The sequence below is a fragment of the Chanos chanos genome, chromosome 2, assembly GCF_902362185.1.
Source record: "Chanos chanos chromosome 2, fChaCha1.1, whole genome shotgun sequence".
NCBI lineage: Eukaryota > Metazoa > Chordata > Actinopteri > Gonorynchiformes > Chanidae > Chanos > Chanos chanos.
This window is the reverse complement of record NC_044496.1, coordinates 20,785,966-20,801,965: the sequence shown is the minus strand read 5'-3', so window position 1 is coordinate 20,801,965 and position 16,000 is coordinate 20,785,966. Positions and strand designations below refer to the sequence as shown.

General features: G+C 40.0%; 1 protein-coding gene across 1 annotated transcript; it reads left to right on the top strand.

Moving 5' to 3' along the window:
• The first annotated feature begins 4,393 nt into the window (after positions 1-4,393).
• fgf3 (fibroblast growth factor 3) lies at positions 4,394-7,546 on the top strand. The gene is made up of 3 exons (XM_030765156.1): positions 4,394-4,679; positions 6,417-6,520; positions 7,157-7,546. Exons 1-3 carry the CDS (start codon positions 4,403-4,405, stop codon positions 7,544-7,546), a joined length of 771 nt encoding a protein of 256 aa, XP_030621016.1. The 5' UTR covers positions 4,394-4,402.
• Positions 7,547-16,000: the final 8,454 nt, after the last annotated feature.

The following is a 16,000-nucleotide window of genomic DNA, read 5'->3' as shown; positions in this document are numbered from 1 at the left end:
ATGTCTCCACAGCTTTTATCCATTTTCTGCTTTGGGACTGAAGAGGAAACACATTACAGACTTTCTGATTACATGGGCATAGTGTTGTCTGTCTGTATTAATTAGATGAACCCTAGTGAGTGTATTATTTCAGCTGCATTTGTGCTGTTATTGCAAATCTGCCACTTTTCTTGTAAATTGTACTGTTTCAGCTGCTGTCTTTTGAAAACATGGGCTGAAATGCATTGTCCTGCAGCCATCTTTGTTTTTTACCACACTCTCCCCCCTGCACCACAAGCATTCGGTCTGACAGCCATTGATGGCTTATACAGTTACAGGCCACCACAATCATTTTACTGTTGGAAGGTGCAGAGCACTCCATCGTCCTCCCAAATGGTATTTGAGACCTGCAGGTAAGAATCAAAGGGCCGTCGAGGTATAAGAAAGACCTATCTGATTTCAAGAAGTGTGGGAGAGAGAGATGGGGAGAGAAAGAGAGAGAGAGAGAGAGAGAGAGAGAGAGAGAGGGAGAGGGAGACAGAGAGAGAGAGAGAGAGAGAGAGAGAGAGACAGGGAGAGAGGTTGGGCTCCATTTAGCTTTGAAAATCGAAGTGCTCCTAGGTAAGTCAGGAAAAACATGCTGAACTGTCAGCAAGATTTATGAAAAGTGTGTATCCTGTGTGATCTGTCCAGAGGGAGCTGAAATCTGCATCAGTGATGTTCAACAAAAAAGTGGTACAAAACATGTACTGAAGAGTTCTTTACCAAGATACCAATTTAGGTGTAACCATGCAACAGATATTAATCCAGAGCAGAGATCAAAACAAACAAACAAACAAACAAACAGAAAAGTCACAAACGGGACAATCAGAAAGTACTTGTTAGCATGGAAGATACAACATGCACCATCAATCTCTAATTCAAGTGCCTAGTTTGGTTCATGAATTCATTTTTTAATGAACATCAGGATTTCAAATTGCATTAAGAACAGGTCATAGAGCAAAACTTCAAGCCCACTGTGAACACAAATAAGCACTAATCCTCATTAATTCTTTATAGATATAGAATATTTCAATGGGTTACCATTTTCTGAAATAGGTCTTCGGGTAATGAGGTATGAGGAAAAAAATGGTTGCCAATTTGTTTGCAGTGCGTTCAAACTGTAGTGGAGTCTTTTTTTTCTTAGCTCCTGACAAGCAGGTGAGATCAAAGTGAGTCCGGACAAAAGGGGCTCAACAGCGATTTGTCAGGGGACGAGAGGCATTCCCGTCTGGGAAAGTGGCTGCAGCTCTAGCCGGACCCTCAGATCACTAGTGCAAAAAAGAAACCATGCCATGAGAAAAAGTACAGCAAAAAAGGTTCAAAGGTCAGTTTGATTTGTTGTGGATTATTGGTGCCCCCATTTTCTGCAAGGAAACGAGAGAAAAAGGGGCAGCGACTATTAACCTTTTTAATCTCGAAAGAGACTCATTTTGTGCGTAAAACATTACGGAATTTTGTGGACCGTTAAAATGACTAGCAGTAAAGGTCCATGCCTTATCTGCAAAGAGCAATCATTTTAAACTGTTGGTCGATTAGCCTATACATTGTCAAATGTAGTATTATTCACAGTCTAAGTAATAATCCAAGATATACATCAAGAATTGATGACATTTCCACCCAACCCAATTTTTAGAGAAGAAATCGAACGACCATAGAATTTCCAAGGCGTTGTACTAAACACTATATTCCCTATAAGGGGCACACATTAGCTTCAGAAAAGTTTTTATGTTTGTCTTGGTGATGGCTTTTTTTTTTAATTAAAGAGGGGAAGACATGTCCACTGATCAGTTCGTCTCGTGTCTTGTGTGTCTTGTGTGTGTGGGCCCATATCATTCAAAAAGAAATTCGTATCAAATCATGATAGGTAGGTTTGCTATCAGGTTTCCTTTGCCATATACACATGGATTTATTTGAGAATGTAAAATCAACCTGAAGGCAGAAATATAGCCTACCTTTTGCTAACAAAGTAAATTAAGGAAAGAAAGAAAGATTAAATAAATAAATGTTTTTCAGTCTTATAACTAGAAAGTTAACTGCATTATGAGATTACCCAAATAGCCTATTTGGGGAAACATTGCTTTTGAATGTCATTCATTATGAGCTCTTCATAACGATGCAACGATGCATTTTTTTTTAATCGAAAACAATATCGAACTCTCTCTCTCTCTCTCTCTCTCTCTCTCTCTCTTTAAAAATCAGACAAGTCATACCGATTATTACTGCGAGGCTTTGTGGGCGGCTGCGGGCCGTAATTAAAATACTTCGAGAAAGAAACAGCAGACCACATCAGAAATTCCACCCTCTGTCAGAATCAAACCACATCAGAGCGTCTCTCTCTGAAATGGTCACCAGAGCAGCGAATGATATACATCAGTAGGCTGATACTCTGCTCTGCTGTCTGACGTGCATCGTCCTCGCAGTACGCGGGAAAAGTGCAATGAATAAGTTATTACGACTAGCTCCTCTTTTTAAACGGTTTGACAAACAGGGACGCATAGTGATGTATGGGCAGGGACGACAAATTAAGGGCGCATTCCCTCGAGGTTTTGAACTATAGTCTTGATAGCATTCGCTGGTGTTATGCCAAAGGGCAGGGAGATTTGTAGATGATGGTGCTAATTACGAGAATGGTAACCATAATGCGACCAAGATGGAAGCAATTTAGGGAGAAGTCATTTGCGTGTTACTCTTCCACCCACTGGCTGCAACATACCAGGGGTTTTAGTATTAGTTACTGAGGAGTCTGTAGCTGTGTTCTCAGAGTGTAGAAAGCACTTACATAGCCTACAAAACACAGAGAAAGAACGTGTATTGAGTTAAACTAGAGTTCATACCCAGGCCAGGAGGACACTGGAGGTGCGCTCGGGAGACTTAATTTCATTTGTTTTGACAACAGCATGGAACTAGACAGCACGCTGGAATATACTACTGGATTTCTTTTTCCAAGGATAGCAAGGACTTGAGGCTCCAGTTTCTCTGATCGTCTTCGGACTGTCATATAGGACAAAAAAGGTCTTGATAGGTCGATTCCCTTCAGTTATTTTGTGGCCAGTAAAAGCATCCTCTGCCCCCTCCCGATATGGGCCTTTAATGTGTAAGAATATCCGACAAATACTCAGCAGCGGAATGCAAAATTTCTTCAGAATTTCATTGTAAAAGGAGACCACCAAGAACAGACATCGTGTCGAGGCAAATCACGAGGACGTTGCTAAATGACTGAACACCGTTACCTTAGAACAGGTTATGCCTTAAAACAGTCCATGGGAACGAACAGTTCTATATAAGACGTCTACAAAGACCTCCTTGCACCAGTGATAAAGGAAATGGGTTTTATGTTGTGAGAAAAATGTTTTAAAAGTAGGAATTTTAATAATAATTTAACTTAGCATTCGATAACATATATTTTGGAGCTACATCATGTAGGCTATATTTTAGGATCTGAATTTTAATCACTCATCCCAAACAGTAATTTTGATCACTTATCCTCGCATACGATTGCTTACGTTTTTCTGTTCACTAATGATTTTATCTCAGAAAAGAACTAATTTAATTCAACAGCTAATTTTAACAATCTTAATAGTTCACAAAGGTAAGAGACTGTTAAAGAATAATTCAAACGATTCCCAAATTTACCATATGCATCTAATTAAAATTTGAGTCCATGGGAACCACGTGTGTATATCTATGATTGTTAGCATAACTGCTCGACTCAAAAGTCGTGAAAATTGAACTGATAGTGGCGCACCCGGGGGCAATACTCATGCCTTGGACCACAGAGTATAATTTTCGGATGTATAATTGGTCTTTCGAATATTTCAAAAGAGGAAGACTCTGCCCTCGGATGGTTCTGTCTTTGTGGTGCGGTTTTCCGCAGTAAGCCACCGTGTGTAATGCTGTGTAATTTTATCCATGCTGCAACCTCTAGGTTCACACAAGACTGATACCTTGCCTCCCCTTTTCCTTTGTATCAATTGGTCGGGGTTTAGGCTATTGTTGCAGGAAGGTTCTTTTATTTCTGTGCACACTGTCGATCAGCGAAATCTCACGATATCCTTCTTGTGAAATCCGGTGGCTTTTTACCTCCTCCTCGGACAGACACAGTGTGCTTGGAGAGCAGAGAAGAACCTATGACCACTATCGAGAGGAACCCACGTTGTTGTCACCAAGCCGGCTTTAATAGATGACCTGGACTTCTCCGCAAACCAGACTAGGCTACAACAGATTAAAGAGACGGCAGTGGGATCTATGTTGCTTGTGTACCGTGAACTGGATCACTACGTTTTGCCACCGAGGCACAGGCAAGCGCTACTTCTTTGATGGGACCCAGAGTGCGAGTTTTTTTTATTCCTGTGAAATTTTGCCGATATTCGGCCATGTCACAATGGTTATAATTCAGCTTTTATTGTTACTGACTTTCGTGGATCCCAGTGTTCTGGAATCTCTGACTCCACGGCTGGCCAGGACCCCAAAGGCGTCTTGTGCCAGGGGCCAGACGTGTGACCCAAGGCAGCGACGAGATGCTGGGGGACGCGGTGGGGTTTATGAACACCTCGGGGGAGCACCAAGACGCAGAAAACTTTATTGCGCCACAAAGTACCATTTGCAAATTCATCCAAATGGGAAAATAGATGGGTCTCTGGAGGAAAACAATCCATTCAGTAAGTTAATATCTCTTTCATTTTCTTTTATTGGACAGATTTTAATGGTGGTTCGGAGAGGTTCTCAGTCCGCTTTATTTATGTAAGATAAGTGGTACAATAAAATCGTAGTTTACGGTCTGATGCCATTAGACACCAAGTCGGGGCCTCTTTGTGTCCGAGAACATTTGGTAGTCTATTTTTTTTTTTTCAATTTCAGCTGAAAAGCCAGAAGGGCAATGCTGTGGCCTCGTCGTAAATATTTATAGTAAATAATTATGAAGGGACGCTGTACATAAGGAAGTAGGCATTACTGTTGGTTCCACGAGTGAATCACGGGGCAAATGCGCAATATACTTTTCTTAACCTGGTCGTCCACCCCATGACCATTGTTTTAGTCAATGGCTAAACCATTTAGTTAAGCACAGCTACAAAGAAAAGATCTGTTTTCAAAAAATCTTTAATTCAGGATTTGGTGACAGCTAATATTCTTTTCATTAACTGTTACTGACATTAAATGTTCGACAAAATATTTAACGGAATTGCTGCTGAGGGTATTCTCTTGAAGATAGCATAAACGGTATCTGTGCGATACTCTCCATTTAATCCGAATATTAAGATGTTTTGAAAATACATAGATTTCACACGTTGCCATATCTTACAGAAATAACAATTCTTGCATTGCAGTTTGCGACTTCAGCGAGCACTTTCTTTTATTCAGCCTTCTACTTAGGCCATAGGTCTGTAAGTGGGCTACTTAAATGCTGACGGTAAAAGGTGCATTTCCATATGAAGGAATCAACAGAAAACTAAACACAGTGACATGGGGAAAAGGATGTATTTACTCTAGTCCGAAGAATGATTATTCGAAACGACGGAATGAAGGGAAGGTTTATCGTTGAAATTGATTCATACAAACACCTTGTTCAAAAGACTTTGCTGGTTGTGTATCAAACCTGTCAGAATGCATTTGTAGCCTAATGGAATTGTTGTGTCGGAAATGCTCTACAATTATTAACTCAACTAAATACAAAGATCTCAGGACCAGTTTAAAGCAAATTATCAAATAGCACATAGACTCATCTGAAATAAACTAAATAGATGGTCGAGAAGAAACACTGTCAATTTTTGAAATGAAAATAGTTCATTTACAAAGTGATCTTGTTTTGTCGGGTTTGTAGAAGAGATTAGTAAAAACCTGTAAGTCAAAGTCATTCAACTGGTCTTTGGATTGATTGCAAATCTCATTGACCTCCTTCAGGGTTTAATCCAACTCTGTCAAGCTTTCAACAAATCGTGTCTTAAGTCTTTGTGTGACTCGACCAGACGCTGTCCTATTCATGATAGAGAAAGTCATTTGCAGGGTTGGTTGTGATTGCAATTAGCAATGGAGGGAGAGAGGGTAGAGACATACAGACAGACAGACAGATAGATAGATAGACCGCCAGACAGACAGACAGACACACACATACACAAAGAGAGAGAGAGAGAGAGAGAGAGAGAGAGAGAAGGTTGTTGGCATGGTAAAGTGGATTATTTCGCCAAAATTGAGCACTGCAATTATAATTGATACTTCAACGCTTATACGCGCAAAACAGGCTACACCGTCAAATAAGTTTTGTGAATAATTTACGAAACCGAAGTTTTAGGAATCATTTCTTCTTCATAGAGCATAACCTTCTGACTGGAACCCGAACATAATGAGGTGAGTGATTTTTTCATAAATGCCGCCCCCCCACCCCCTATCTCCATCCACAGGCATTCTCGAAATCACAGCAGTTGATGTTGGAGTGGTCGCGATCAAAGGTTTATTCTCGGGAAGATACCTGGCCATGAATGCGAAAGGTCGCCTGTATGCGTCGGTAAGTGTTGCGTCACACTGGAAATGCAAGTCACGGATGTGGATTTAACGTCAGTATAAACTAAGAAGCTGACTCATATGATTGGGTTTTCACAAGGTGCTGTTTTAATGCATTTGCGTAAATACCCATTAAACAACAATTTGCCCTACCGTTTATTATGGACACAATTTTTAGTCTCGATCTGGATTCTTGGTATCAGTGACATTATATGATATTACTCGTCTTTTTTGGTATCCACTGAATCCCGTAATCAGCCTGTATTCCACTTTAGCAAAATATTATATTGCGCAACTTAAGGCTTTTGAACAAATTAGATTCACTACAGATATGATATTCAGACTGAATTAATCTCGTCACATTGAACAATCTACCCAATGATTTGCCTTTTAAGCATATACTGAGGATAAACCTGAATACCCGAAGTCTCCCTGATGAAGGTGGTTTTTGTAATCAGCCATGTTGTAGAGACTCCTTCTGAACACACAATATTGCAGCAACCTTAACGATGAATTTAAGAAAACTCTATAAATATCAAGATCTCTTGAATTTTTCAGCTTTCATTTTTGGGGGAAGGGAGGGTGTGCAGGTCAGAGCTTTATTTGTATGAACCTTGACAGATCTTTGTTGTCGTTTTAGGAAGTTTTCAACCAAGAGTGTGAGTTTCTGGAGCGTATTCATGAGCTGGGCTACAACACCTATGCCTCACGGCACCACTCAACCACCCAGTCGCCGTCAGCAGGAGCTGCTGGAGGGGGCAGCAAGCGCAGAGCCAGTGCTAAAAGGCAGTGGTACGTGTCCATCAATGGAAAGGGGCGACCAAGGAGGGGCTTTAAGACACGCAGCACAGATAAAGCCTCTCTCTTTTTACCCCGTGTGTTGGGCACCAAGGACCATGAGATGGTGCGCAAGCTTCGTGAAAGCCAACGTCACCAGACGGGTGCCCAAAGACCTCCTGCTGTTCGGGCTGAACGCAGGAGAAGGAGGCACAGGGACTCTAGGGGCCATGTGAGAAGGCCTGGTAATTAACACTGACTGCAGGGAGACAAGGGGTGGCGAGAACCTCAACATAAAACCTTTATTGGGACAAGTTATTTAAACTGACCAAAAAGCTTCCCAAACGCTTCCTTTAGGAAGGAAAATTTCCATGAAGACTGTCGAGGATATGCAGTAATTTTTGGTCTAACAGGCTTTACCACTTCTTAAGGAACACTCTCCCTCATTCTTGAGATGTACAGAGCATCAAAATGATATTAATGTGACCAAAATAAACACTGCTGTATATTTTCTTACATTTGTATCACATTAAATTCAATTAGTGTTTGTTCCAATTATCTCATGTAGCGTAGTTAAAATATGTATAATTATTGTACATAGTTGTACATGCATTTCAACATTCTTTTACATTTATGAACAAATAAAAAAGGGTACATTTTTGAGAACATTAGGATGTTATAAAAGTGCTTGAGAACTTTGAACGATGTTGTACAGAAAAGCACTTTTTCAGACTGACATGTAAACTACAAGAAAAAAAGAAGTAAAATCATGGTAACATGTATTTCTAAATTTACTCATGTGATAGTCTACTGTCCTAAAACTGCAATGAGACATACTTTGTATATTACTAAGGATATTCATATTTATTTGGTCTTTGTGTGTTTTTTAAATTATTAATGACATAGTTTCTTCAGGCTCAAAAGTGAAAAATTTTGTTTGCTGATAGAAAATATTATCACCTTCATTGATTTAATGTGTCAGGACTGATATGTTGGAGAATAATTTGTCACTGCTATTAAACCCTGATTGATTGCTGTACCTAAATTGCCTTAGGTCAAACAGGTATTTGTTGTCATAAAAAACTACATGACATTACTTTTTGCTAAAATGCCAACAAATGTGATAGGTCAATTTTTGCTTTTTTTTTTTTTTTACCTATGCTCTCTTCATTGTAAACTGCTACAATGTTGACCAGCAAGCTCCACAGTGACAGAAAAAACATTTGGAATTTCACTAATAAATTATATGAAACTACATGGACATCTTGTGTTTAAAAGAAACATAGGTGTATGTAGGTCAAACATGATATGGAACATTTCTCAAGTATTACTGCATGAAGAAACAATCAAATATACGCTTAGGTGTTGGCAGTTTTAGTAATAATGAGTAATGCATTTGCAGTATAGAACCCAGTTGAGGCCACTTCAGTCCTTTCAAGATGTTCTGGCCTAGACTGCAGAGGTTAACATCTCAGAGGCAGGCATCTCCGCTCTATCTCACTTCATCTGGGATACCACAGCAAATCAAGGCAGAAGAAAGCAGAGTTTAATGATAATTTCACATTTATTTCCTCCAAAATTGATGTGGTTATACACTTAAAATGATGTTAATCAGCAACTTCTGGGGGACTGAGCTGAGGTGTGTGTTGCTCAGATCTATAGGAGAGAAAAAGAAGTGTTACCCTATACTTAGCGAGTTACAAAGCTTCCTGCCATTGACAATAGCATATCTCTAGGGGGACCTGGGAAGCTGTGTCGCCTGAGACATTCTTCTCCCTATTTCAAAACGACCAAAGCCTGAGATCCAAAAAACACGACAATCCCTTTAGAAAAAAAAGAAGGAAAAAAACTGTGTCATAGACAGTGTAACGCGTTGCTATAGTTTGTCATGAATGCCAAACTCTAGTATTACTTAACAGGAATGCGGGACTTTAGGTAAGTGGAAGTGTTTGAATAACCTTTGTGTTCCCCGCCCGATGTCTTATTATAAGTGTTACTATTTTTTACAATCAGCTGCACCTCTACTAGCAATAGACTCCAGCGATCAAATAGACAGAACAAAACGTAAAATACGTATTCTAAAGGTTTACACCTTATAGACCAGAGTCCGTTTGTACAACATGTGTGTTGAAATAGTTGTCACGAACAGACAATCTGTTAACCTTAAATCTTACATATCAGAAAATTATCCAGTGTGGAAATCAACGTTCCGTCACTGGAACACAGAAACATCGCACAAGAAACAATTAAAGCTAGAACAAAAATTACAAAGTAGCCTACATTTCGGTTAAGGAAGAAACAAAATGCACGCTTAAATTTTCAGTGAGAACATGAAGCGAGGTTGATCAGTAGCCTACCTGACCACCATCACCATCGTTGTATATCTGAAATTAAACGATTTGACTGAATAATTACAAAAGCATTTAATGTTCTCCTTCAGGTTGACATGGCCTTTGGTCCCTGTCCATAACATGTACTCAGACACACGACGCCCTTATTAGTTCAGTGGCATAAAACAAGTAAACAGAGACCTAGGGGTTAGGGTTCAGCGTCTCTGTTGGGCGACTTTTGGTGACCTGCGTGGTGTCTGCCGCCACATCTAGTGGACAGAGACGCTCGTTAACGCAGCTGTAAACTCGTTTTCTTCGGCAGAGGACGCAATACCGAGACCTCATACGACTCAGGATCAAGGCGCCTAAAAGCGTCACATTCCACTTCAAATGAGTGCAAAAATATTATTGGTTGTTAGCGACCCTCGCTGGAGAAAAAAAAATCTTATAGGTCACAGTAACTTGCAGATACTGCACCCTAGGGGCAAGATGTCATGAAGGGGTCTCTCTTGGCACAAAACATATTTATTTCCTATTTAGAGATGATGGACAGGTCTATGCTGGCCTTTTCATAACAGCTCAAACTGCCTCGTCGTTAAAATAAGTCGAAACTGCTAGCGCACGTAAATAGAGCCCTAAAAGATGCGTGTGATCGCCAGAATACGGGGACCTCACGTATCCTTTTTGAAGCTACCCCAGGGCCGCCGCTACGTGCACGCGCATCACGCGCTATGCGTAAAGCACCAAGTGCCGGCGGGGGCACCAAAACAGCCTAATGATCATCATAATAATCATAATATTCTATAGTGTAACATATGCTTTTATTGTATAGTTCTGGTTTTCATATTTGTAACACTGATAATGACAAAATATTTTTTCGGTTTAAAGAAGACTGCCCTTCCAAATATGTGTGGGTTTTTTGGGGGTGTGGAGGGTGGGGAGTCTTTACACTGACAATGAACAATAAAACTATACCAAATAACAAAAATATGATGCGGTTGCTCATGCCAAAATAATGTCAGAGAAACGGTACCGATTAAAAGGGGGCATATTTCTCTCTCTCAGTATATCGGAAGGTGCTTTTGGCCCAGTTGTATTATAATATCCTCATAAATATTGATACTAGACTGTTTCTATTCTGCCATACACGCTCCCCACTAGACCTTCGCTCTGACCGAAGTAGCCTGCTACAGAGACTGTTACACCTCAACAGAGCTTCGGATAGCCTCTCTCTTAATGCCTCCTATTCCATGGATTTTAAGCAAGGATCTCGCATGAATTTTCCACAATATAAAGAGAATTGGGTGACACCCTTGAAATTTCGACGTGGTCAAATCACGCACACAAGCAAAGGTTAAAAGACTAATAAACGATTGAGCACAAATTACTCACGCAATATTTGGGCTGAATGTTAGATGGCTGTTGCTCTTTCACGGTGTTAATTCGTGCCTCATGTTCTTCTGGGATTGCTTTCCAATAAGGAAGTAAAACCGGATTAATTACAATCTCTCTTTCTCTCCCCCCGCCCCCCCCACCCCCCCCTCTCTCGCCCTCTCTCCCTCCCCTAACCTGCATAGACTTTAAAAATCAAATGATCAGGTGGCACTTATATAAGATGCTCCCAGCTTCGGACATGGGGCCTCCTGAGACATGCCAAACTTAATAATGGTTTTGCTTTTACTGTTTTTTTCTGCACACAACAATTAGAAACTGAAGCAATGGATTTCACTGAAAAATAAAATAACGAAACTTCGTTTTTATGAACATCAACTCAGTGAAGAGTTGCTGTTTTTATTTATGCAATCCTTTATCTCAATTTTGGAGGCAACTTGTTTTACTTTCGAATCACAAAGCCACCTACTTTGTACTTCTGAGCAGCACAAGAGGTGAAAATAAATGAATAAATAAATAAATAAAGTAAAAACACTTTAATAATTCTTGGTCGACACTTCGGACCCTTATGAATTGTTCGAATGGCCGCCAATGGAGACATCATAGGACCATGCGGTGCCTTTCTTTTCAAGTCAGGAATAAAAATTCAACAGGCATGAAGAAAACAAAAAGAAGTATGTGAGTGTGTCGTTAATCCAGGTTATGCAATTCCAATTATCTAAATGAACTGCCTTTCGGTGACCATATATAAAAATGTGTGAACCACACACTGAACTGTACATTCACACTAATTGCACTAATTATTTCTCTCCTACACCTGTCGGCATTATGTAAACTACACTGCATCCACTTTAAACTGTTCGAGGCGTCTAAATATGAGACTATTATTTGGTCATTGCATATTTGTTTTCCAAAGCAAAACGAAGCATTTGGCGCAAAAAAATATCGAATAGTCCTAATGGTGAAATCCTGACCTGGTCATTCTTAATACAGAGCGTAGGCTATAGCGGCAGAGAATGAAATAACTTATTCGGGCTAAAAGACCTATAAGACTCCTTAACATGCTTTAAACTTTTAAACTTTCATTTTATCGAAATTAACTGATGTACGCATTTGCCCATAAATAACAGATATGTGAAATTTGATTGGTTCATCTGTTCATCATATTATACTTTATATATGAGCCACGGACAGGATGAGGCCGGCAGAATCTGATGACCAGGATACATACATGCAAAAAATTATTTAACAAAAAAAATCCCTTTTTTAAACCTTGGATGTCTCTCAGCGGATTCAGTTCACGCGCTTTGATACTTAATGCACTGTAATATCCAGAAATGTCCTTTAGAGGGAACCACAAGTAATTACATTCTCAATCCCACCATTAATAATTAGGCGTCACTATCTGAGGAAAATGTACGCCGCTGTTTACTCTTAAAAATATACACAATGCGTTGAAGAACAATTTACATCACTTGTCTTGGTAAAAGATTAAGGGTTGTTGGGAGAGTATTTGACATTTTAGCTTGATAGCAAGTACTACTGCATTGATATGAGCGTTTAGAAGGGGTCGTACAAAGCGCGGGATAGTACATTATAATTATGTCATATTCCCGGAGACTTTTTCCCGTGGATTCGTTCATTTCAGTGTTGCTTATCTTTTATCTGCCAAGCACTGGTTGACACAGTCCACGTACCAATTTTAATGCCAACATGCGCGGCTGTACAAGGATTGTTTTGGTTCTTCTGTGTATGTGTAGGTAACCGTTTATCGCGCTTAACTGGTTATAAATAATTAACTTATGCTATTTTTGAGAATTTAACAAGATGTGCAGTGAGCTTTTTTAATGTGCTACTTTCACACTGTCGCCACAATAAAATTCATCTCTAATCAATTATAGCGCCTATTCTCATTATCACAGAAACACTGAACCTTCGTTTTCAAATAGTCACAATTATAGTACCGCTCCGAAAACACTTAATCGGGAGCTTTTAGTTGTGGTAGAATCGCTGCAGTCGGGTTGCAGCACCATGGAGAGCGTCCGGACAGAGGCTGTATAATTAAACCAACTGTGTTCTAAAGGAAACGTGATTCCTTTGTTCCTAAGTGCATATTATTATAATGAAGTAAGCATATTACACTATTCACGCGCTACAGATGACGGGTGTTCTTCAAGGAGTTTCTAAACCGGCAGAGTTTGACCACTTCACGTGACCCACTGGACCCACACATACGTTTTGAGAAATTACATAGTCTTTCCCTGGGGAAGGAAAAAAGGAAGTATATGTGTGAAACAAACCTAAATAACAAATATTTAGTTTAAAAAGATCCATTTGGACCCCTGGGGAATCGATTATAATTGTACTGTTTCTTATCCTTGTCTGTTCACAGTACTTGATGCTTGTATTACTATTGCACTTTAACATTGTGTTCTATGGAGCGCCATCATGCCAAAAAAAAATCCTTGTAGGGGCAACCTACTTGGCAATAAAGTAGATTCTGATTCTGATTCTGATTTCTGAGCCAACAATTCCGGAGTGTTACATGATCCGAGTTACGCGTGACTGCAATGTAATCGCTATCTAATTGTTCTGCTCAGCCTCGGATCAAGGCCACAATGCGAAGATGACCGCTGCAACCACAATGATGTATTTTATAATGAACCGTTCTGATCACCACTTTCGTCGACAACGTACACAATGAAAGGTTCACAAAAGAGACACACGGGGATCAAACACACGACGTGACATCTGACAGATCTTGTGTGCAGAAGATCACCATCAGCGGGCGACATTTAGGGAAGCAGTGGACCTTAGATTAGAGGGGTCGCCAAGCTACAGGCTGTGTAATTTGAGAAAAAGCCCAAAAATCTAAGGGAATTCAACATGTCGATTCGAGGCCTTGGAATAAAGGGAGGTCGTCTGTTATGTATTGAAGATTAACCAAACGTGAACGTGAGAAAACGTTGTCATGCGCGTCTTTGTGTTGTGGAGACAACAGAGAGACAATGAAGCAAATCGTTTGAAATTGCACCGAGATAAAACGCTATGGCTACCGATAAGAGCTATAGCTGGATGATGATGATGATGCTCTGCAATACTATGTATGTATGAACGTGTGTGTGCGTTACTTCCTTACTATTTCCTAATCATCGAACTGCAAAATACCGACAATTTGACGTTAAACAGCGTTGGAGGATGGGGTATAACATTTTCACTGAAAGAACTGTCATGACTGACTACATCCATAAAACTGTTAATTTCAACAGCAAAGAAAAAAAGCAATATCAGTCCTGCTGTAACGAGGACAAAATGTCTACGCGGCGCTTATTGTTGGGATTAGCAGAGCAATTTTTAGCTTGTTGTTATACCGAGATATAGGTACATAGCGACTGCGTAAATCTATAGGGCATTCTTTATTGTTGTAATTATTTGGACGTGAAAGACATAAGTGATTGGGCATTTTCTCGTCACTAGGCGTCTTTTAAAACTCACACAAAATAAGTTGAGTTAAACTTGTTTTGGAAAATATAAAATGCAATAATTATCCAAGGCGTATGTACAAAAATTCTATTTTAATCTTCTACCGAATGGAATTAGAAATAATTGCCATCAGCACATGTACAATGGATAAATAAATTTGTTCAAAATAACTGAGCATAGGACTTTTTTTCGTATCCAAAGAGAGGTTCACTTGCGTCGCTTCTTTTTCTTGCGTCGCTCATTTTGCAGGCGGCAGGGAGGGCACATTACGCGGAGAGGCCGCGATTACCCGAGCCCTTAAAGAGAGCTTGACTCACAGTGTGATGTCTCTTGTGGTTTTCTTTTTTTCCTCACAAGAGTCAATGACGCAAAACATTCAAGACCGGAGGCTTCATCAAAAATGACTTTTTGAATTGTCATGGTGAATTATCGTGTAACATCTCTCAGGGCAGAATAAAGAACATTATTTTGCCGTATATCGCATTAGAACCACAGTGCACTACTAAAAATCGCACTCACAGGTAATATGGCAAAGACATTTTAATAACAATCTTCTTTGTAGCCTGAACGTTCGTCAAGCCTGTTCCCGTTCTATTTTATTCACGGTATTGTTACTGAGAGAGGACGGTGTCATTCTTCTTAATACATCTTTTTTTGGAAACAAGTCTTCAATTAGTGTTTTCTATTCGTTGATTTCGAGTTTTGTTTTTTCCTGTTATTGTTCATTTATAGAGCTGTCTCCCGTCTCACAATGTAGTCTGTTAACTTTGCGATTTCCGATTTTACATCCTCCCATACATAAATTATTTTATTTCTGTCTGATAATGAAGGAAGCGTTACACAAAGAACGTCAAATGTAGTTTGGTTATTTCTAATCTTTTCGCTTGATCTGAGCTTGATAACAAGCTTTTTCTACAGACAATTCCGTTCCTACTACGCGCGACCAGCGATGCCATTTGTTAAAATGCAACCCGCCTTACACGCACGCACAATCATGCGCGCATACACACACACACACACACACACACACACCTCACGCGCACGCGCATACGCACGCAGCCTGTCGCTCCTACTGCCCACAACATGTGCGTGCATATACTATAAGGAATAGGTCCGTTCAGTGTGCTTCAGAAGGCTGCCCCGTGATGCACTGAGTCCTGTGTGATGTAATTTCGTAGCAGATATAAATATCGTGGGCGAGAGAAAAGTGACATGGCTGTGCGACTCTAGTATACGGTTCAAACAGTCCTTAACTTTATCCTGGACTGGGACAAATCAAGCTAAAATCTGAAGTACGCTGAAACGAAACGACTAACTCCACTGAGCGAGACCTCATGTCGCTCCAAAGGAATATTCGCAGCTTCGTCTATGAGTAGCCTGAGCTGTTTTCTCTTTTCAAGTGTGCGTATTATTTTGGTGTCGACGGAAATATAAGATAAAGGAGGTTTTTTACTGCGTTCAGTTTCTGTGGACTCTCAAGTGTGTACATGTTAGTCAAGAGG

Bases quoted from the DNA above. Each gene is read 5' to 3' on its own strand.
- fgf3 (XM_030765156.1), top strand. From the start codon at position 4,403: ATGGTTATAATTCAGCTTTTATTGTTACTGACTTTCGTGGATCCCAGT. The intron at 4,680-6,416 runs GTAAGTTAATAT...CTCCATCCACAG, and splicing joins GGAGGAAAACAATCCATTCA to GCATTCTCGAAATCACAGCA. The intron at 6,521-7,156 runs GTAAGTGTTGCG...TTGTCGTTTTAG, and splicing joins AAGGTCGCCTGTATGCGTCG to GAAGTTTTCAACCAAGAGTG.